Raw genomic sequence first — 19,896 nt, forward strand, 5'->3', positions numbered from 1 at the left:
TCATAAGGACCTATTACCTTCCTAAACTATTTAATACCATATTTTTTACCCCTAAACTAAGGTATATATGTGCCCACGTGGACACATTACTATTTATAATTTTGCATTTATTTTATGTCCACGTGGGCAAATATATATGTTTAAAATACAATATTAAATAGTCTAGGGAGGTAATAGGTCCTCATGAAAGTTTAGTATCGCAACATCAAATTCGACCAAAGTTGGGATATATTTCAGACCCTTATATCTTTAAAATATAAATCCGTTTCACGAAAAATCCAATATTTATAGATAGTAAACGAATACGGTGCCGTTTTAAATGGTCAAAACTCAAAACCAGTACTGAAAAATCTACAAAAACAAACAAGCATGTATGTCCACTAGCTCCCAAGATTTTCGCCATTTTCTCAAATCAGTGAAGGTAAAGAAAAGCTATTTTCGCCATGGCTAAAGTGGCTTCTAGTTCTATTGGACTACATAGACCGAAGCCCTTTCATTTTCGACCTAATCAAACTTTGCACTCTGTGAAACCTTTCAATTATCAGCTGAACAATCTTCAAAAGTATCAAAGAATATACTGCCAAACAGAGCCCAAAACAGGGGATTGCTGCCAACCAAACTCTGACCCGTCTGAATCTGCAGTAAAGGTTTAGTCTTTTCACTTTCTTTGTTGTTTTTGTTGATATCCATTAAGGTTTATTTGGGTGGGTTAGCAGTGGAGTAAAAACTAAAAAGTGTGCAGTTTTGTGAACTTTTGAAAAGGGTATTTTTGTTTTAGTGTGATTGAAGATGGAGGAAATTGAGCAACCCCTTTACTTAAAGGACCTTTTGGGTCAAATTCCCATGTTGAGGGAAGTAGTTAGTGATAGTGTTGTTAATTGACCTACTTATAAAGAAAATGGAGTGTTGTTAATTAGTCTCAGGATGTGGTGTAGTGGCCAATGAAGAGAGTTGATAATCCTGAGGTCTTAGGTTCAAATATCATTTGATGATTTCTTTCCACATATCTAAGCCTTGGTGGGGTGGAGAAAGTTATGCTACTTGTGCTAGTGAGAGTTAGCACATATCCCAGGAATTAGTCGAGGTGTGTCCAAGTTGGTGAAACACCATGATTAGTGAGAGGCAGCAAGTATCCTATGGAATTAGTCGAGATGCGCTCAAGTTGGTCCAGACTCCACGGTTATGAAAATATCGTAAGTTACTTACAAAAAAGCAACAACATACCGGTGTAGTTTCATAAGTGGGGTCTGGGGAGGGCCGTGCGTATGCAACCTTATCTCTACCTTCTGAAGGTACATAGGTTGTTTTGGTCCAGACTCCACAGTTATGAAAATATAGTAAGTTACTTAACAAAAAGCAACAACATACCCGGTGTAGTTCCACACGTGGGGTCTGGGAAGGGCGTTGTGGATGCAATCTTATCTCTACCTTATGAAGGTACATAGGTTGTTTTGGATAGACCCTTGGATCAAGTAAAGGATAACTAAAAACAAAGAAAAATATCAGGTAATAGTAAAATCAAAGAACAAGATAGTAGGAGAGTAATAACAATATTAATGATTAGGGAAACTAGACAACACTCGACTACCTATTAACCTTTTACCCTAATCTTCGACATCCATATCCTCCTATCTAGGGTCATGTCCTCGGGAAGCCACCTCTCCCCGAATAAAATAAACTTGAAAGTTGTTAATTGACTTATTACTTAATGAAAAGGAAATATAGTGTTAATAATTTCCAACATACCTATTTATATGTGAAAGCTCTGGTATAATATGCTGCATAGAAAAAGAAATAGTATTAATATCAACTTTGCAATGTTTGAGGTTTCGCTGGTGAGGTGATGCATTTACATAGAAAGTATAGCTAGTGGTGCAATATAATCTTCAAGTTGATATATATACAATTTTGATGGCATTACAGCTTTCTCAATGCACACTGACCCATTCTGATAATAATCCCTTGGATATTATTCATGTCTGGTGTAATATTTTGACTAGAATCTGATGGTTCAGCTAAATGTGTATTGTACAGGAGAAGTCGTCAATAGAACCAGGTGCTGGCAATGAGAGTAGTAAAGCTGAAGTCTCTCCTCCCTCTACTGGCCCTGAATATCCAACCAGAGACTTTAATCGGCGGGTAGCACTAGTGTCTGTCCTTGCAGCACTAGGACTTTTCGCTTCTCCAAGGCTAGATTTAGGTGTTTCTTTGAAGGATATCACGGCTGCAGCACTGCCATATGAAGAGGTTAGTGTACAAGCTTGACCATCATTTCCTATGATTATTTGTTTTGTTGCGTTCATTTGTTATCTCCTTTGCTTCAATCTACTTTTAGTTGACACAACACAAGGCTTTGTTTATTTCTTTAAAAATATGATAACACACCCTACCCTAAGCAAATCTAAGCCTACCTGTAGTTTTCTTTTATATTCCTTTCCTCTAAATCACAGATACGTACTTTCTCTATTGAGTCATTTCAACTGTAGTTTCTTTCTTACATTTTCTTTTTGATCTCATCCCATGCAGGCTCTTTCCAATGGAAAGCCTACTGTCGTAGAATTCTATGCCGATTGGTGTGAAGTTTGTCGAGAATTAGCTCCAGATGTCTATAAAGTTGAACAGCAGTACAAGTAAATCTCTTTTTTTTGTTATTGATTCCTGATAACCTACACTTTTTCCAATCAATATAATAGGGCTGTCTTTTAGTTTTTCTTTTCAGAGAGAAATTTCCATTTCTTCAATAGTATGTGCATGTTTGAGTTTCTGCTTGCTCTTTGAAGCATGTGTTAAGAGTTAGCAATATGCATAGCACAAGTCCATGAACAGTTTCTGTTAAGAAGGTTCATGCTCTTGTCTATCGGGAACAGTCTGTGTATATCTCACCTTCCCCAACCCCGTTTGTGAGATCACACTGGGTATGTTGTTGTTAAGGTTCATACTGTTAATGCAGGGACCGCGTGAATTTTGTTATGTTGAATGTGGATAACACGAAGTGGGAACAAGAGCTTGATGAGTTTGGAGTTGAGGGTATCCCCCATTTTGCATTCCTGGATAAAGATGGAAACGAGGAAGGTAATGTTGTTGGCCGTCTTCCAAAACAGTATTTGCTTGAGAATGTAGACGCCCTTGCAAAAGGAAAAGAATCAATACCTTATTCTCGCGCTGTGGGACAATATACAAGTGCTGAATCGCGCAAGGTCCATCAAATTTCTGATCCGAGAAGTCATGGTTAGAGCTCATACGCACCCAGATATATTTACCCAAACAAACTATCATCAATTCTTGCAAGACTTGCATTTGAAATTGAGCAAGGAGTGACAAATACCACTTGCTAGTCTGTAAGTTTGGCACTATTTTCACACACTTCGTTGTATATATGAATATGCAGACTGCCATAATGTATTGCACAAGTGACCCTCTTCTTTATAGCTATTCCACAGGTTAGTTTACTGTGTGTTCTAATAGTCATTGTTGCCGATATAGAGACTGCTCTCCACAATGATGTTCATTTTCCTTGCGCGGTGGGGTCAAGTCGGGTGAGGATCTTGCTTCGAAGTCTGAATATCGTATTGAAACATATTTCTGTAAAAATAACAATCAGCTAGCAAATGTTCCCCCATCTACACAGACGAAAAAAAGAAAGAAAAAAGCACCAATATCCACACAGCCAAAAAATACATGAAGTTGGCTATGAAATACTAAAATCAGATACTGAAAGTATGTTCTTTATTTTCACTGTAGCTGAAAAAATAATACCGACTTCTTTCACTCAGAGATACGGTTTAGCAATGACCAAAGCGATCCGTCTCTCAAGCAGAATAAGTTAAATCCTCACTTAAAAGTACAAAACATATAACAACACTTGCGTATTGGTAAGGAAGTGGAGAGGGGAAGTGTCTACCCCACAATAAGAATAGCCTTATGAATCAGAGGGTTCTGATTGTTTTGATTTTAACACAACTCTAAATAAAGGGCAAAAAAGAGCATTGAACCTATAGCTTTAACATCTGCACAATGAACACCTTCCCTGAAAGAGAATGTAGAGCTCAAATCGCCTAAGATCAAAATGTTCTGATTTTTAGAACTGCATGCGCTCTAAAACATTAGTGAGCCACCAATTTGGGAGTTGGTAGTTTGATCAATTCCCTGTACCCTCCACGGCTACTGTCACACCAACTTCAGCAGGTCGGATAATTCGGCCATGCAAGGAGTACCCTGGCTGCAAACAGAAGTGCAATTAAATTGTCTGCTATTCATTTGAATTCTAATGCGAGGCATTTATATTATATTTGAGTTGTGTAAAGACCGCAAATGCTTCTATGATGTTGCTTCAGGACTATGCAAAAGAACAATCAAATTACTTGTAATTGAAAAGAAAATACTAAACAATACCTTAAGACAAACAGCAATCATTCCGGGAGCCTTTTCAGGATCAGGTACTTGAAATACTGCATTATGCTTATTTGGGTCAAATTCTTCATTTGTAGGATCAATTTTTTCAACACCAAATTTTTTGAATACCTGAAAAGCCAAAAGAAGCATCTTAGATCTAAAGGAGAACCTACATGCGATAAGGATTAAAGATCCATAACATAGTGCAAAAGAACATTTACAATACCCCCTGGACCTCAACAAGTAGAGCATGAAAACAACATTGAAGTTTGAAATAGGACAAAAAGTACTCTAGGCAGATGGACGATGGTCAATAGCCAAAAGCTAATGGCTACTATCATTTCCCAGAGGTATGTTCCTATTTATTAAACCTTCAATGTGAACTTGTAACTGGAGCAACTAGCAAACCTACTACTGAGATTTTTCAGTGTCCAAGATCTTTTTCTTGCAACTCATTTACCGCAGCTGCACGCGAATATCGCAAGCCTGTTTTTGCGTCTTATATTTATTTCAGAAGCCAGCTGTGGCATCAGCCTAAGAGTATATTTATGAAATAGCTAGCTTAGGTTGGTGAATATAGTGGCATGATTACCGGGCCCCATTCAGACCTTAGGTTGGGGGATAGGATTCGCACTACACTTGAGTAGCTTAGAGTACACACTTCATGTCATTTACACTGACCTACTTTATATCTTAGTGCGGCTTACAAAGCTGGCAAATCTTGTCGCCATCCAGCAATTTTAATACTATTCTATATATACACCAGTTGTCGGATCCTATATGACATATTTACTATATGGAGAGTCAAATAATCCTTTGAATGTGATATCTCTGACAATTGTCAAAATATTTCATATTATAAAAAAACTTGTGATTCATAGTAATTCTATGTTTTAATTATGTAAATTTAAGCCCCCAAGGCCTAGCTCAAGTGGCAAAAGGTGGAGGATTTGTGGCTTAGGTCACAGGTTCAAGCCCCACACCATGCAAAGCGAAGCCCGGTATTTAAGTGGAGAAGGGTAGAGGGGCGGGCCCATTATCCACCGAGTTTAGAAGGTTGTGATTGGTCCAAAGGGCGGGTCACAGACGGATTTCTCAGTTATCAAAAAATATGTAAATTTAATTTTAACAATAATCGTTGTCGGACGGCTTCCCCAGCATAAAGGGGAGTTCTTTTTAAGTGGGTTGCTTTGTGCTCACAACAAAACTGAGAGACTTCGCCTTCATGTTCCAAAACCCATCCTCCTTTCTTTTTGAAATAAAGAATTCTTCAAAGTTGATTGTCTTAGCATATTTTGACCTATTTTTTACTTTTCAAACTTCTCTAGACACGTTACCAAACTTGAGTTAATAATGTGTCACATACTTGACCCTAATATAATATAAGTTAACCAATAGAATACAAGACAAGGTTCCATAGTGCATGCTATTTGCAGATGATTTTGTGTTAACTGAAGAAACGAGTGAGGAAGTCAATGAAAGTTAGAATTACTGAAAAGCACTCAAGACTACGGTTCTCATGATAAGTAGAAGGTAAACGAGACATGCTCAACAGAGGATGCAAATGGCAACAGGAAGGATAAAATAAGTGAATGTCATCTGAGATGATTCCACCGTGTCTTAAGTGCGCCTTAATATGCGCCTTAAATATGTGCAACAGCGTGATTATTGGAAGTGATAAAAGGAAAGAATATAGACCTATATCCTCTCAAATTAACGTGGATATAGCAAAAGAACATAATGCAATGCATCGGGCGCTATTCAAGCATTGGGATTAAGACAATTTATTTTTTTGCAAAGGCACTCTAGTTGGGACTAAGACTCAGTTGGTGTTACTTTTGTATCGGGTAAAATATCTGTCAAAGTTCATTCAATTCATTTTAGATATGAATACTTGTGTTGGGGTGTGTGAGATTAAAAGAACTTGTACTTGATTGATTTAGCTTTTTAATTGTCTTTTTTTTATGACCGTGGTGTCCAGGCCAGTTTTCGCGTACCTCGATTAATTCCACGGGATACCTGCCACCTCCCACCAACAACAGATACCGGAGTTCAGGTAACTCTGTCCACCTGGTGCCTGTAGCCTTTAGTTGATAGACTTCCCTTTTATTTAAGCAAACACGAACTAGTTGGAATTGTGACTTAATTGTAGCTACACTTGAACAAGGTTTGATGTTTTCCAGAAGTTTTTTATATTTTTGTTAAGACTTGTATTTTTGTGAAGGGATTTGGAAAGCCTATAAATTTGATTAATTTTGTTTCTGTTCTCCCAACAAATCAAAAGGATCAACCACGAGACATTCATTTGTTTATTTCTCTTACATAGAGTACTAATGATTAATCTCTAATTATTACGTATGATTGAAAAAAGCGCATACTAATAGAAAGTGAATCTTCCATCCTAGAAAGCTGAAATTTTGATCTCCCTGCTCTTTCACGTCATAACCAGACAAAGAGAAAACATGATAACCTAATTTTACTTCTTGCGTTCAATTCCCCCGCCCTCTTATTTGCCCAAGAGGGCACAGACAAGTTGAAGTGCTAGATACTTGTTTTCCATAATCCATGGTAAAAAACACGAGAGATGTGGTACAATATATTTACAGGGTAAGAGTGTACCTCTGCCAGCTGTTTATCAGTCATTTCAACACCTTCCAGAAGTGTCTTCAGAAGTGGCACGGCACCAGTTGTGTCTTTAGATACGTCAATTTTGGAAAAGCTCTCTTTTACAACGGAAGAAGCCCTGCCCAGATTATCAGAAACATCTAGAAGGGCTTTCACAAAATTCTGCAGCATTATTAGCATAAAAGATGAGAGAAATAGATGGGCAATTTAGACTACCGAAAATTAATCTTGCTTATGTAGCATAGCCTGCGCTTACAAATACTAACCTGAATGGCAAACTTCTTAGTATTTTCTGCTTCTCGTCTAGTTCTCTCCATGACATTCTCCATCTCTGCATAAGTTCGAAGAACCTTATCCTGCATTTTCTGAAACTCCTCATGTTTCATCTTTAGGAGTTCTTCCTTCTCAATCACACATTTCACCAGGTCATCCCTGGAAAGGTCCTCCAAATCCAAATCTGAATCAGAACAAGAAAAAACATGCTGTTTAGTACATCTTCTGCTTATGGCATTTTCAGTCATGTTAAACTGGAAAGCATATCGCAACCTGATTCTTTCTTCTCATCCTGAACGTTAGAATCAGCAGAAGCTGAAGCTTTCTCTGCTCCGCTTCCTCCTCCACCTTGGGACTGAGATGTTTCTTTTTCATCAGGTTGGGGGGACGCAGATGATGAGATTCCAAACCGTTGCAAGGCGGATTCAGGTACTAGAGACACCTAACCCATAAACACAGTCAGCAGAATCAGCAATGAAGCTCGAGAATGTATATCAAACCACTGCCCATGCATCGTTTTACAAGACGAGCATATTATCATTGTTTTTCGCAAACTTGGCTACTTACAATGAAATGAAGCAATTAGGAATCTTTTTTGTTTTTTCAAAATTACGAATCATTTTACCCTGCATATAAGTCTTGCCCTGCAGTTTCAGTTCATTCGAGAGCCAAAAATATACAATTACATACTGCAGATTAGACAAGGCAAAACGGTTATATCTACACTGTTTGAATTCCAAACAAATCTCAACTCCTTTCCTACTTCTACTAAACTATATGTGAAACTTCCCGGTGTTGCTAATGAATCAAACCTTCCCAAGATTAAAATTTTGGGAGCAAGCCATTAAAAAGTACAGACTATACTAGATAAAACTGAAGTTAAAAATAACATCAAATTATGGTCCAAACAGAAGCCTGCTGTACACGAAAATTAAGCTAAGGCAAAATGGTTATCTACACTTTTTGGAGTCCTACAAGTTTTAACTTATCTCCTCCTTCTACTAAACTATATCTGAGGGTTCCAAATGTTGCTAATGACTCAAACACAGCAAATCCAAAATCTTCCCAAGATCAAATTTTGGCAACAACCCATTTAAAAGTAGAGACTTCAATATATAAAACTGAAGTTAAAAGTAACATCAAGTTCTGGGTCCAAACAGAATCCTATTGCACAGCTAAATTACAATTTCTTCTTAAACCCCAGCAAAACCCTAATCCACAAAAAAAGGGGAGGAACTGAAAAGAGTATTGGGGAAGCACAAAGATTGAACCTTTTCTCTTATATTGCGAATTGAATGAAACTGACATGAAAGTATGGGCACATGGTGCTGTTGACTCTGTCGATAATAAAGGAGCAGCGAGTTGCGGCACTGTGTCAACATATTCCTTGAGAATCGAGATGAGATTCTACTCAACACCATAGCTGAATTTAGGGTTTTTGCTATGAAAATTGCAGTGAGATTGTAAATTTTAGGGATGGCGGTGGAACAATGAAACAGAGAAGGGTTTTAGGAGAGAGAGAGAGACAAGTGGAAAAGGAAAAATGAAATTTTATTTGGAACACAAAACAAAACAAAAAAAAAATCTTGAATTAAATTTTGCTGCCAAACAAATAATAAAAATCAAATGTAACCCCAAAGTTGTAGAACCTTATAGATTATTATTACTACAGTATGTTATAATCAATGATCACAAAATAATATTGGATCTATTTTTTGGACATAATTACTCGTAACAATAATAAATTTAGTGTAATTTTATAATGGAAGTATGGGGAGAAGGTGGTGTGTCTTAAGTTGGATTTTTGGCAGATCATGTATACGTAGTCTTATTTTTATCTTAAAATAGTAGATAGATTGTTTCCGATAGTCTTGATCTTGAGTAAAGCATATCAAATGACAAGTATGTTAAGTAAAAATAATGAGGAAGAGAACAATAACAACTACAAATAATATACTATTTATTTAAGCAAAGAAAAACAATAGGTATTACTAAATTCAAAGAATAAGAGAGTAGGAAACTGATACTAATAAAACTTAAAAGGAAAACACGCTCGATTACCTAGCCTTCTAGTGTAATCCTTGAACACCATATCTTTTAATTTAGGACCATATCTTTTAATAAAACTTTCATTTAATCCACCGTACCTCAATACGATATGTAACATCATTACAAATGAATCATGACATTCACATTAAAATTATGTCTCCTATAAGGAAATTTCACATTGAGCAAGTACTAGAAATAGATATACTTTCTTAAAACTATGAAATCTAACATTTGGAGATTGTTTCAAATAAAATGGAGGTCTAAACACAATGTCTAACTTCAACCAAATAAATTCAACTCTAAATGCTATTTTTTCAAACTTCAACCAAATTATGTCCAAATGTCTAACTAAAAATGAAACAAGTTGTATCATATAACTTCATGGTAAACTTTAACAACATGAGGCACCAGTGGTCTAGTGGTAGAATAGTACCCTGCCACGGTACAGACCCGGGTTCGATTCCCGGCTGGTGCACTCTGAGCTGTGAAGAAATTTGCATTATGCGGTGATTAGGGTCTCCGCAATTGTCTGATTAGATGATTAAATAGCGCATCTGAGCTCTTAATTTTTTAATTTTTTTTTAAAAAACTTGCTTATATTTTTGTGTCATACTAGTTCATATATGTTTGTGTTCCAACGATAATTTAATTTTCACTTTGGGTGACAACTAGATAGTTCACGTGTACCTCTACTAATCACAAAATCATGATAAATTAGTTCGATTTAGATAAAAACACAGTTCGATTAGATAAAAACACTAGGTACAGGCAAGTATTTGTCAAATGCTTGTTTGTAATTGCCTTAATTGTACTTCACTTCTTTTGGAAAATTTTGTTGAAGGAGAAGTTGCAACAACAACAACAATAACACACTCGTGTAATTTCACAAGTGAAGTTTGAAAAGGTAAGATGTATGGAGACCTTATTCCTACCTTTGTAATGTAAATAGGTTGTCTCTAATTGACCCACAACTCAAAAAGAAAGTATCCGACACATAAAAGGAGAAGTTAGTACTTTGAAGCTCTAGTATGCAAAGTGAATATACTTTTATACAGCAACATAGAGTGAAGTATGAACTCAGACCTTACTCCTATCTCGTGAAGGTAGAGAAGTTTAAAAAAAGAACATCACTACAGTAAAAGGGTAGCATCTTCCAAAATACGAAAGTAAAATATGGCAAAACGCAAAACTCTAGAGCTTCTGCTTGTAGAACTTTGACTAGTAACTAGTAAGACGAGTCATTTCACCAGGATACATAATCAGCCTAACTCTTCATAAAATCTGTGGAGTCTATATAGCGTTCGAAGATTAAGCACTTGGATTAAACATTACAATAAACTCAATCATCTTGGTTGCTTGGGGAAGTGCAACTTGATCAGCGTTGGTAGTTCAGTCAGCTCAACCTGGGGCTTACCCAACAAGACACTCTTCAACTTTTCATCGCAATTAACCAAGTTCTTGTTGTTCGGATCCTAAAAGCAGAACATCACAGAGAAGTCATGATAAAGCTAAAATCATTGCAGTTCTGTCAAAAACTGATCGAGTGTAATATTTGAAGCAACATAACAACTAGAAAAAATATCTATAACAGCTTCCCACAGCATAGTTAAAATGTGTATAAATCATATGAGAACATGAGAAGGATTGAGTGAACTAAATGAAGGGAGAAATCAACAATTATTTCCTCTGTGAATAGGGAAACAAATTGCTTCATAAAAGGAATAATTAAACGGATGTGAGAAATAGAGATAAACCATGCCGAGAAGTGATCCAACGGTTCACCTATACATGTTGGAGTTACATCCACAGTTACAGACGCAGTGAAACATATATACCCATTAGTCTTATGTTGTTTGCTTAGCTATAACCTTTAAGCAGCCTCCTGGTTCTATGCTAGACTTAAGTGCTGTATATCCATGTCCTCACTCTATATTTTTTTTTAAATCAGAACATCGTTTACAAGAAAACCATGCCAGAGGTTAAAGAAGCAGATTCTTTACAATTAGAATATCATTTACTAATTAATATCACTAATGCGAAAAGCTACTTGTTCTAACTCCTAAGTTTTATGGGAACCATTCCATTTTAAGACGTCCAAAAAGGCATCATTCCGTTTAACTTTCAGAACAAAAGAATTCAAATTCATTACACTAAAACTTTAAACTTTGATCTCAATGATTTCTCTATCAAACCAACTTCTCAACAATTACTTTATTACTTTCTTCCTTTTTTAATAATGTAATATATAATTCAAATAACATCTTAAACTTCCAAATAAGTCAAATACTTGCAATATAAAATGGGATGGAAGACCCATCAACCATGATAAACCCCTTTCAAGTTTATCCTTGTTTACTCATTAATGTGGTTTAATAAAATGGGCTTAAAAGCACAGCTAAAGATATCCCAGATATGGAAGGGGTTGTCTTTGAAACGGAGTAAATACGAACATATGGTTCTGCGACCAGAAACCATAATAATACAGAAGCTAATATAGGTACCTGGAGATTGTTCTCTTTGATGTAAGACCAGACACGCTTAAAACAACCCAAGCGGGAGGTCTGTGACTGACCCATGAACTCTCTAAGTGTTGAAGGGAGATTTACAAGGTCAATCAAATTGGCTAACTTTTTTGGGTTGTCTGTCATAACCTTTTTCATCCGCTGTGGCAGCATTTTGTTAGCTTCTCGCTCCCCTGCAAGGAGAAAAAAATCTTCCCATTAGATTCTTGTCCCCGCTGGATATCAAAAGATTCTAGCTTTCCTCCAACACAATAAACTGAGCATAACCAGGCAGAGCAACAAGCCTGTCTACAGCTTAGGCACAACACAATAGCTTTGGTGTAGACCTGTATTTATATTTAAAATCTAATTAAGTGGGCGTTTGGACGTAAAAATTGTGAAATTCATAAAAAAGTAGTATGTGATTTTCAAGTTGAAATGGGTAGCATGAATACAAATTGGAATTGTTTTAGAATTTCTGTGAGTGATTCAGAGCGAGAATTGTGAAAATAACTTGTTTGGGTTTTTCAAATTCTGAAAAATTGTATCAACTCTATGTCAAAACAGTTATCCAGGATAAAATCCCGGACAAAAGTGAATAATCCTAGCCAAACAGGCACTTAATATATATAAATAGGTTATCAAGAATCCATTAAGCTATATTTTCTAGAATCTAAAACCCATAAACTCAAAATCCTAACACCACAAGATCATTCATGCTCAGACCATGAAAAGGTGTCACTTTTCAGGTATATTGGAAAAGGCAAAATCAAATCTTTACTTAGAACTACGGTTGGAGAGCTTAAAAATGAAACGCACAAGCATAATTGAACACTACAATTTGTAAGAGGCATTTCATCAAACACATAGAGTTCAACAAAAAAAAAAACTCTCTACTGAGAAACCGCAAAGTAGGAAAATTGGGACAAAGTCAGTGTTGCAGTAATAGAAGAGCCATAACAAGGAGAAAGAGGCCACAGACCTCGTCACTCGTCAGCAATGGAATTTGGGAGCAACAATTTGGTGCTCGCCGTTCTGCCAATTCCTTTTTCAGCTTCTTTTTATTTCCTCTGCAAGGGGCTTGGCCATATAAGTACTAGTTGGCTTAATACAATTTATTTGCCTAAATACCATTAGTTATAATTGATTAGATATTTTTTTATTAGACTTTTGATTATTTTATTTTTGTATATTTTCTCGAGTGATTGTTACAACTCAATAATATATCGAGTGATATTCCATAAGTTGAATTTGAGAAGGGTAGGTATCTTTATATCTTACCTCTACTTTTATGTAGATACAATATGGGGACTTTCCTGTTATCGATCCTGGTAGTACGATTGTCCAAACACGCCAAGTTTTAAAGTTCTGATAGAATTTAGTGTGTTAATATTGGTACAATCGCATCCTTCAAATAATCGTAGATAAAAATATTAATGATATGATTTGAGCACCATGAGGTCTCAGGTTCAATTCTCAACAGAGAAAAACACTAGGTCATTTCTTGTCATCTGTTCTTGCCTTGGTAGACAGAGTTATTTGGTACTTATTACTAATGGGAGGTGGCAGGTATTCCTTGGAAACAAGATGCGTGTAAGCAAGTTGGATAGGACATCACTGTTATATAAAAAAAAGGACGTAAAGCATCATGCTTGTCCAATTGATGTTGATATACATAATTAAAAGAGATGACATAATTTATGTCTATCTAATAGACGTTTGAGACCACACATGAAAGGTTTTTTCAAAAATTTGAATTGAAAGTATCACATAGAAACATTTTATCATGTTTTCAATTGAAACAAGATGTAGTTGTCGATTTATTAATAGTATACTTTAATTAGATAACCTAAGAAGACCACAAGGAGCACCAGTGGTCTAGTAGCAGAATAATACCCTGCCACGGTATAGACCCAAGTTCGATTCCTGGCTGGTGCATTTGAGCCGTGAGGAGATATATGCGTCTTATGCGGTGATTTGGGTCTCCGCAATTGTCTGATTCTAAGACGATTAAATAGCGCATCTGAGCTCTCAAGTTTTTTTTTTTTAATTTATTAATTTTTAAAAAACTTATTAATGCACGTTTTAATCTTAAATTTAAATGAATTGAGTTTAGCATCTTCTAAACGCAATATATTTACCCCTCGTAAAGGTAGAGGTAAGGACTGCATACACCCTATCCATCCTAGACTCGTTTGTGAGATTACACTGGTACGTTGTTGTTGAGTTTCAAATCTTTACATTATGAGTCCACTTCATACTGGTGGTGTTTGCACCGTTCAATGAATACATGACAAGTGTTTTTACATACCCTAACATAACATAATCATAATTAATTATTGCACATTTTTATCTTTGGTTTTTATATTGAACCATGCTAACACAGAAATAAAGATCTTCATGTATTCAAAATTCTGAAGAAAATATGTTTATATGTGCCACTATAATTGCCAGCTGATAGAATGTGTTCATTAGTCCTTGTTGAACCCAAAATTGAATGTAGAAATTCTCAATGTGAGAGACAAAAAAGGAATAAGGTTACAAGATATAGCAAACCAAATTCAGGCAGTAATAAACTTCAAATTCTACTAGCTCAAGGCTGCGATTAGTCATAAGGATTCCTGAAATTCTTGAGAAGTTCAGGGATGTCATAACCAAGCATATCGTCAACATCTTGTATCATCTTTGGCTTCAACTTCTCGAATCTGTCAAAGCTATAACCACCGAGAACTTCTCTGAAGTGTTCGACATTTGGAAAATCCCCAGCAGGCAGATGGAATTCCCTTTGAACCTGTTTGGATGAGTTGGGCATTAACACACAAGACTAGTGCTCAATATAGAAATTACTCCCTCTGTTTCATTATGTTTGTCTGGTTTTGACTTGGCACGGAGTTTAAGAAAGTAAAGAAGACTTTTGAATCTTGTGATCTTAAGCTAAAGTTATGTAGAAGGCACCAAAATTTCTTCTAATCTTGTAGTCTTAAGCATGTCAGGTGGAAAGTTGAAATTAAAGAGTTGCCAAAAAGAAAAAGATAAGGAAAGAGTCATTTTATTTTAAACGAACTAAAAAGAAAAGTAAGACAAACAAATTGAAACAAAGGGAGTATATACATAGATGGAGCGGACATGTACATGACAGTTTAGTGCATATGTAAGTGTGGTAATGAGAGAGTGATACCTTTCCAAATTCGTTTTCCAATTCATCGATGAGTCTCTGTTGAGTCTTGGCTTTGCCTATCATAGCAGGCATCTCTTTTCTGAGATGACTGATTATGTAAGCATGTATCTTGGCAGCTCTAGCACGTTTTACAAATTCATTGATCTGTACAAGATAAAACATGCTTCTCAATCCTTGTTTCAAAGGTATAGCTTCAGTAGAGTATACTAGCAATAAAAAACTCAAAGTTAAGATTGTGGATTTACACGACGATCACAAGCCTTCTTAGGTATGTTTTTCAAGTCTGTAAGGAGATCATCTTGCTCCTTTTCAAAAAGTTCTTTCCCAAGTGGCCCTGCTGCAGCTTCTCTCATTGGTTTGTCATTAAATGATCTATGCAAGCGAAACACCAGAGTTAACGAAAAATGTAAAACTCTAAAAAGGAAAATGAAGTTTTAGGTATACGATATCTAAACTGAATCATCATCATAAGGACTTGAAAACATTATCTGAAATGAACACGCATATTAGATATTTACTTTCTAGTGACAATATTACATCTGACTTAAGCATTAGAGAGAGGAGCGATGGAATGGGGTGGGAAATTGTCTTAAACACAAGATAGCATCTAGTGATCAAATGTGACGTCCCATAAGGTGTATACTTTTGAGTCCTAAACATCCCAGTGATTGATCTAGACTTGGTATCCATTACAATTTACAAAAAGTTTATCAACATTGAGAAAGAGTTCACCATGTTCTGAATCCATCAGGCACAAAGCTATTCTCTTCCTCATACTATCGCTTAGGTGCAACCCAATTACATTTAGTTGGCTAAACCCATTTAAATCAAGTATTGGACTAAATGGAAAAATGTAAAGATCATACCCAATGTAGACGCGAGCGACCTCAGGAGTATTTAGAACTTTCCCCAAAGACCACATTAATGCTCCATAAACCCTCATAAGCTGCAATTGAAACCAACTGATGAATTTACCTTGTAGCATAGTCTAGAAAGAGGTGGAAAACGTAAATGATGGAAAGAAAATTGCGTTACTTGTTGAGTATCAACTTGGTCAGCTTTGTTCAGAACCACACGTATCTTATCATCATGGCCTCGAAGAGAAGCAATGACACGTTTGAATTCATCACTTATATCAAGCTTGTGAGGATCAAACAATAGAAGGATGAGATCGCACTTGGCAGCAAACCAGGAAGTCACACCAGTAAAGTCATAGCTCCTTTGTGTTCTCTGCTTTTCCCCAGATAAAACTCCAGGCGTGTCCACCAATGTAAAATGCTCCAACAACTTTTTTTAACATGAGAGAGAGGAAAAGTTCAGGGTAAAAAGGAGTTGAAAATGTTCATAGTTTTGTTAAAGGCTTTTTTGATAAGTAAATGATCAATAACTCACAGGATGCGCCATTTGAGAACACTCAAACTTTGACAAAAACGCAGTTCCAAAAGTTGTCAGACCGCTAAATGGCATATCTGCTTGAACAGCAATTGTGTTTCCTGGAATACTTCTTTCATCAGGCCCATTCTGTATAACAAACAGTCAAAAGTGAACACCAATCTAACAAAGGATTCAACATGCAGCAAGCTTTGAGAAAAGTATTAGCAGGCATGTATCGCATTGGTGAAACTATCGCGAAAAAAACATCAGAACAGTGAGCTCCTTAACATGGTAAATAGAAACATATATGGTAGACTGTAACAGAGAGAGAATAATATACCGTAGTGGTTAGTAAGAGTAAAGAAATGGAACATACCATGACAACTACAAATCTGTCTGTTGTAGGCTCTGGTCCAATGTGAGCACCTATAGACAGACATACGGGATGCAAAAATGTAAACAAGAGCCTTTTGAATACATGAACAAGACACTTACACAAGAAAAAATGAGTTTTAGATAACCTGGATAACTCATTTTGAGTAAATGTTTAATGAATGTTGTTTTGCCAGTGGAGTATTGACCCAAAAGCATCACCATCGGCTTGGCATCAAAATCACTATTCGTCTGTTATGCACAGCACATATCCATAGCACCTCAGCTGTTTATTTATCAATATATTCCCCTACCAATATAAAGGAAGCATAACTGAAGGGAAATGCACCACCTACCAACAAAGGAGAGACAAAATCATTAAAGTGATATGCGACTTCTAGCGGCTTTAGTTTTTGGATGTACAACTTCTTCAGTCCATCAACTATTGATGTGACGGAGGTTAAAGAGATCTGCAGGTAGATGACAGGAGCCAAGTATCAGGAGCAAACACAGAATTAAGCATTAACATGCCGTAAACTGTGGTAGGGTGTGCTTGAGAAATTTGGGGATAGGAAAATCCCATGCAATAATTTCAACCAATATTCTAGTAAGTATAATCAAACAACTGCATACTGATGGACAAGGACAAAAATACTACTTAGTTCGATAGAGAAACACCACATGCAGAATCTGAGCATGTTACTGGAGCTTGTGGAGGTTGTATAGCATATATAACACTTAGAACGGAGTTCAGTCATCTGAAAAATGCAAGTTTTGACAAAGAGGACATACCTTCTTTGAAGATTTTGACGATGAAAACCAACTAGTTGTTGGTGCAGCCGGGACAGGAGCACTGCCTACTTCTCCAATCAATAAGTTAGATCCAACCATACCATCTACCTCCTTTCTCCACACTCCAAGAATATAAGGAAAGTAAAAATAGAATAACTACTTGTATGTAATGAGGTATATTACCATTCTGATCCTGTTCGCTTTTAGGCATCAGCTTCTTCTTCTGTTTTAAAAATACTAATATAAATAAGGTAACCGTTCAGTGTTAAATGAAAAATAAGGTAGAAGGTGAATCTAGCACACTTACAGCAAGAAGAACATCCAGACCTTCCATCGCAGGAGGTGGCAAATTTTCAAAGTCAACTGCAATGGATTTCACATGCATAAAATCAGTATATGAGAAGAATGTTGTAGGTCATAGAAAGTCATACAAGGCAGGAGTAGGAATCATTTAAATTTTTTCTTGGAATTATTCACAAATTCATTTCAACACAGAAAACTGTCAGGACAACAAATACCTTAATCTGCTAGACTTCGCCAACGAGTGAATAAAAACATAACTAGAACACATTATAAAATAAAAAAACTTGAAACTATGCAAGTTACCATCAGCATTTAAAAGATCACTGGTTACTGCATGGCCAGCTTGCGCCAAAGCAACCAACTACATAACGAAAAGCAAAGAAAGATCTCTCTTTCAGATGGATTAGAATTAACACTCAAAAGAAAAACTGAAATGAGAGCATGGAAAAAAGTAGTACCTGCATTCCAACAACAAAATCTCTAAAACTGAGAAACCCTTGTCGTTTGGAATCTGCAATTGCCCACACCTTAGGAAAAGAAGAGAAATGAAACTAATTGTTGAAACAATTTTAAGCAGTGGACAATGAATTGTCAAAACTGGGAGGAAACCACAAATTTAAGAGGTCAATCAGATTTTGTTTTAATCAATAAGGAAAATTGTTGAAAGAGGTCAATTTGTTTCAGCACAGGCTACTAATATAAGGTCTGTACATATACACATCCAATGAACCACAGGCCTTAAGAATCACATAATAGAATGGTAAGCATTTTCTATCCAGCATCCTACTTCAGAGGAAATTTATCAGCACCACACAAGTCTAAGTGCTTAAACTGTTCATGAATTGGAAACAACAATACACAAAAATCAGCTCTGTCTACCAGCTTTCAACTATAGCTACTATGGATAGTACTTGAACTGATTCGAAGAAGAACTGAAAATTATATTTACTACATGAGTACCTAGAAGCTCACTAGTTGATAAATTATCCTCATATACAAATACCAAAAGATGAATAAGGCCTTCAACATACTTCTTCTATGAAAAATATGAAAAGATTGAATATGTTCAAATCCCAACAGAAATGCTACGTGGTTTCCTTACCATCTATCTAAACCTTGTTAGACAAAGTTACCCCATATCTGCTAGTAATGGATAGTAAGCAAGGGAGGAGCAGAAGGGTGCAAGAAGGTTCAATTATACTATGTAACTAGAAAAAAAAATGAATTTCACATATACATATAAGTTGTTGAATCCCCCTTATTTCAATTCATGGCTCCGACACTGGTAGTAAATTACCAGATGGAATAGTAGAGGTGCGGGTAAGCTTGTCTAAACACTTCCATTGTAAAAATACTACTATTCAAGATTGAAAATGATAGCAGTACTGGACATCAAATAATCAAATTAAAAGAAATTCAAAGGTTTGTACTCAATTAATTTCTAACTGTTCAAGCATTGACAAACATGAAAAGATAGAAATGAACCTGCTTGAGTTCTGGTCGAGGCAAATTGGACATGGCAAAGAATTTGGTGGCATCTCCACCAGTGAGACGTCCATCTCCATCTGTACCAAATTAACAACCCCATTATTCAAAAATCATTTCTTTTTGCTCTTATTTGAACAAAAACACTAAAAAAGATCAATTTTTTTTACCAGAATCAGCAAAACTGAACCATTGTTGATAGATCTTCTCGTGTTCTTTTGAACATCGATTAATGGGATTTGTATCAAACTCCATTTGTCAAATGATTTCTTCTTCTTCAAATGCCTGCAAGATCTACCTTTATTTGCTTAACTATTAACACAGATCACTTAATTAGTACTCAACGTGACAGTTTACACAGCAAAAGCCCATTGGGCCATCAAGCCACAAGCCATTTATAACTGTTGTAATTTTACTTGGTCATCCCTTTTTGGAAATATACTGTATACTCTCTCTCCTCTGGTGCTGAGGTGGCATGTCACGTGATATCCATCTCATCGAAATGTCAGGCCACGTAGGATTTTAAAATGTCACGCTGGAAAGCTGTTAAAA

At 36.1% G+C, this 19,896-nt stretch overlaps 4 protein-coding genes, 2 non-coding genes and 1 pseudogene across 6 annotated transcripts; 4 read left to right on the plus strand and 3 right to left on the minus strand.

Moving 5' to 3' along the window:
• The first annotated feature begins 359 nt into the window (after window positions 1–359).
• On the plus strand, window positions 360–3,426 carry LOC125876959 (thioredoxin-like protein HCF164, chloroplastic). Its single transcript, XM_049558249.1, has 4 exons — window positions 360–647; window positions 2,035–2,247; window positions 2,527–2,630; window positions 2,951–3,426. Exons 1-4 carry the CDS (start codon window positions 444–446, stop codon window positions 3,231–3,233), a joined length of 804 nt encoding a protein of 267 aa, XP_049414206.1. The 5' UTR covers window positions 360–443; the 3' UTR covers window positions 3,234–3,426.
• Window positions 3,427–3,709: 283 nt separating this feature from the next.
• On the minus strand, window positions 3,710–8,858 carry LOC125877033 (grpE protein homolog 2, mitochondrial-like). Its single transcript, XM_049558336.1, has 6 exons — window positions 8,562–8,858; window positions 7,564–7,732; window positions 7,284–7,474; window positions 7,012–7,179; window positions 4,393–4,521; window positions 3,710–4,219 (listed from the first exon to the last, which is right to left on the minus strand). The coding sequence occupies exons 1-6, from the start codon at window positions 8,709–8,711 to the stop codon at window positions 4,139–4,141; spliced, it is 888 nt and encodes a 295-aa protein (XP_049414293.1). The 5' UTR covers window positions 8,712–8,858; the 3' UTR covers window positions 3,710–4,138.
• An 885-nt stretch (window positions 8,859–9,743) lies between these two features.
• Window positions 9,744–9,814, plus strand: TRNAG-GCC (transfer RNA glycine (anticodon GCC)). The gene has a single exon. It is a non-coding gene; the product is annotated as a tRNA-Gly (tRNA).
• A 4-nt stretch (window positions 9,815–9,818) lies between these two features.
• Window positions 9,819–9,901, plus strand: LOC125878065 (small nucleolar RNA snoR114; annotated as a pseudogene).
• A 550-nt stretch (window positions 9,902–10,451) lies between these two features.
• Window positions 10,452–12,943, minus strand: LOC125876297 (upstream activation factor subunit spp27). The gene is made up of 3 exons (XM_049557443.1): window positions 12,823–12,943; window positions 11,841–12,034; window positions 10,452–10,811 (listed from the first exon to the last, which is right to left on the minus strand). The coding sequence occupies exons 2-3, from the start codon at window positions 12,012–12,014 to the stop codon at window positions 10,683–10,685; spliced, it is 303 nt and encodes a 100-aa protein (XP_049413400.1). The 5' UTR covers window positions 12,015–12,034; window positions 12,823–12,943; the 3' UTR covers window positions 10,452–10,682.
• Window positions 12,944–13,781: 838 nt separating this feature from the next.
• LOC125878064 (small nucleolar RNA snoR114) lies at window positions 13,782–13,871 on the plus strand. Its single transcript, XR_007447687.1, has one exon. It is a non-coding gene; the product is annotated as a small nucleolar RNA snoR114 (small nucleolar RNA).
• Window positions 13,872–14,223: 352 nt separating this feature from the next.
• On the minus strand, window positions 14,224–19,716 carry LOC125876838 (EH domain-containing protein 1-like). The gene is made up of 16 exons (XM_049558094.1): window positions 19,515–19,716; window positions 19,345–19,424; window positions 18,318–18,386; window positions 18,163–18,220; window positions 17,864–17,919; window positions 17,740–17,779; window positions 17,557–17,621; window positions 17,121–17,234; window positions 16,914–17,016; window positions 16,769–16,818; window positions 16,411–16,539; window positions 16,054–16,305; window positions 15,885–15,964; window positions 15,264–15,390; window positions 15,019–15,162; window positions 14,224–14,631 (listed from the first exon to the last, which is right to left on the minus strand). The coding sequence occupies exons 1-16, from the start codon at window positions 19,597–19,599 to the stop codon at window positions 14,446–14,448; spliced, it is 1,638 nt and encodes a 545-aa protein (XP_049414051.1). The 5' UTR covers window positions 19,600–19,716; the 3' UTR covers window positions 14,224–14,445.
• Window positions 19,717–19,896: the final 180 nt, after the last annotated feature.

The sequence above is a fragment of the Solanum stenotomum genome, chromosome 9 (genome assembly GCF_019186545.1).
Source record: "Solanum stenotomum isolate F172 chromosome 9, ASM1918654v1, whole genome shotgun sequence".
Classification (NCBI taxonomy): domain Eukaryota; kingdom Viridiplantae; phylum Streptophyta; class Magnoliopsida; order Solanales; family Solanaceae; genus Solanum; species Solanum stenotomum.

What these genes read in the sequence shown, in the direction of transcription:
- LOC125876959 (XM_049558249.1), top strand. Translation starts at nt 444, where the DNA reads ATGGCTAAAGTGGCTTCTAGTTCTATTGGACTACATAGACCGAAGCCC. An exon ending in CGTCTGAATCTGCAGTAAAG is followed by an intron (nt 648 to 2,034) that starts GTTTAGTCTTTT and finishes TGTATTGTACAG; the next exon opens with GAGAAGTCGTCAATAGAACC. An exon ending in CAGCACTGCCATATGAAGAG is followed by an intron (nt 2,248 to 2,526) that starts GTTAGTGTACAA and finishes CATCCCATGCAG; the next exon opens with GCTCTTTCCAATGGAAAGCC.
- LOC125877033 (XM_049558336.1), bottom strand. Translation starts at nt 8,711, where the DNA reads ATGGTGTTGAGTAGAATCTCATCTCGATTCTCAAGGAATATGTTGACA. An exon ending in TTCGCAATATAAGAGAAAAG is followed by an intron (nt 7,733 to 8,561) that starts GTTCAATCTTTG and finishes TTTATGGGTTAG; the next exon opens with GTGTCTCTAGTACCTGAATC. An exon ending in CTAAGAAGTTTGCCATTCAG is followed by an intron (nt 7,180 to 7,283) that starts GTTAGTATTTGT and finishes ATAATGCTGCAG; the next exon opens with AATTTTGTGAAAGCCCTTCT.
- LOC125876838 (XM_049558094.1), bottom strand. Translation starts at nt 19,599, where the DNA reads ATGGAGTTTGATACAAATCCCATTAATCGATGTTCAAAAGAACACGAG. An exon ending in GTTCTCAAATGGCGCATCCT is followed by an intron (nt 16,306 to 16,410) that starts GTGAGTTATTGA and finishes TGTTAAAAAAAG; the next exon opens with TTGTTGGAGCATTTTACATT. An exon ending in GTCGCTCGCGTCTACATTGG is followed by an intron (nt 15,391 to 15,884) that starts GTATGATCTTTA and finishes TCGCTTGCATAG; the next exon opens with ATCATTTAATGACAAACCAA.
- LOC125876297 (XM_049557443.1), bottom strand. Translation starts at nt 12,014, where the DNA reads ATGCTGCCACAGCGGATGAAAAAGGTTATGACAGACAACCCAAAAAAG. An exon ending in TCAAAGAGAACAATCTCCAG is followed by an intron (nt 10,812 to 11,840) that starts GTACCTATATTA and finishes TTCTGCTTTTAG; the next exon opens with GATCCGAACAACAAGAACTT.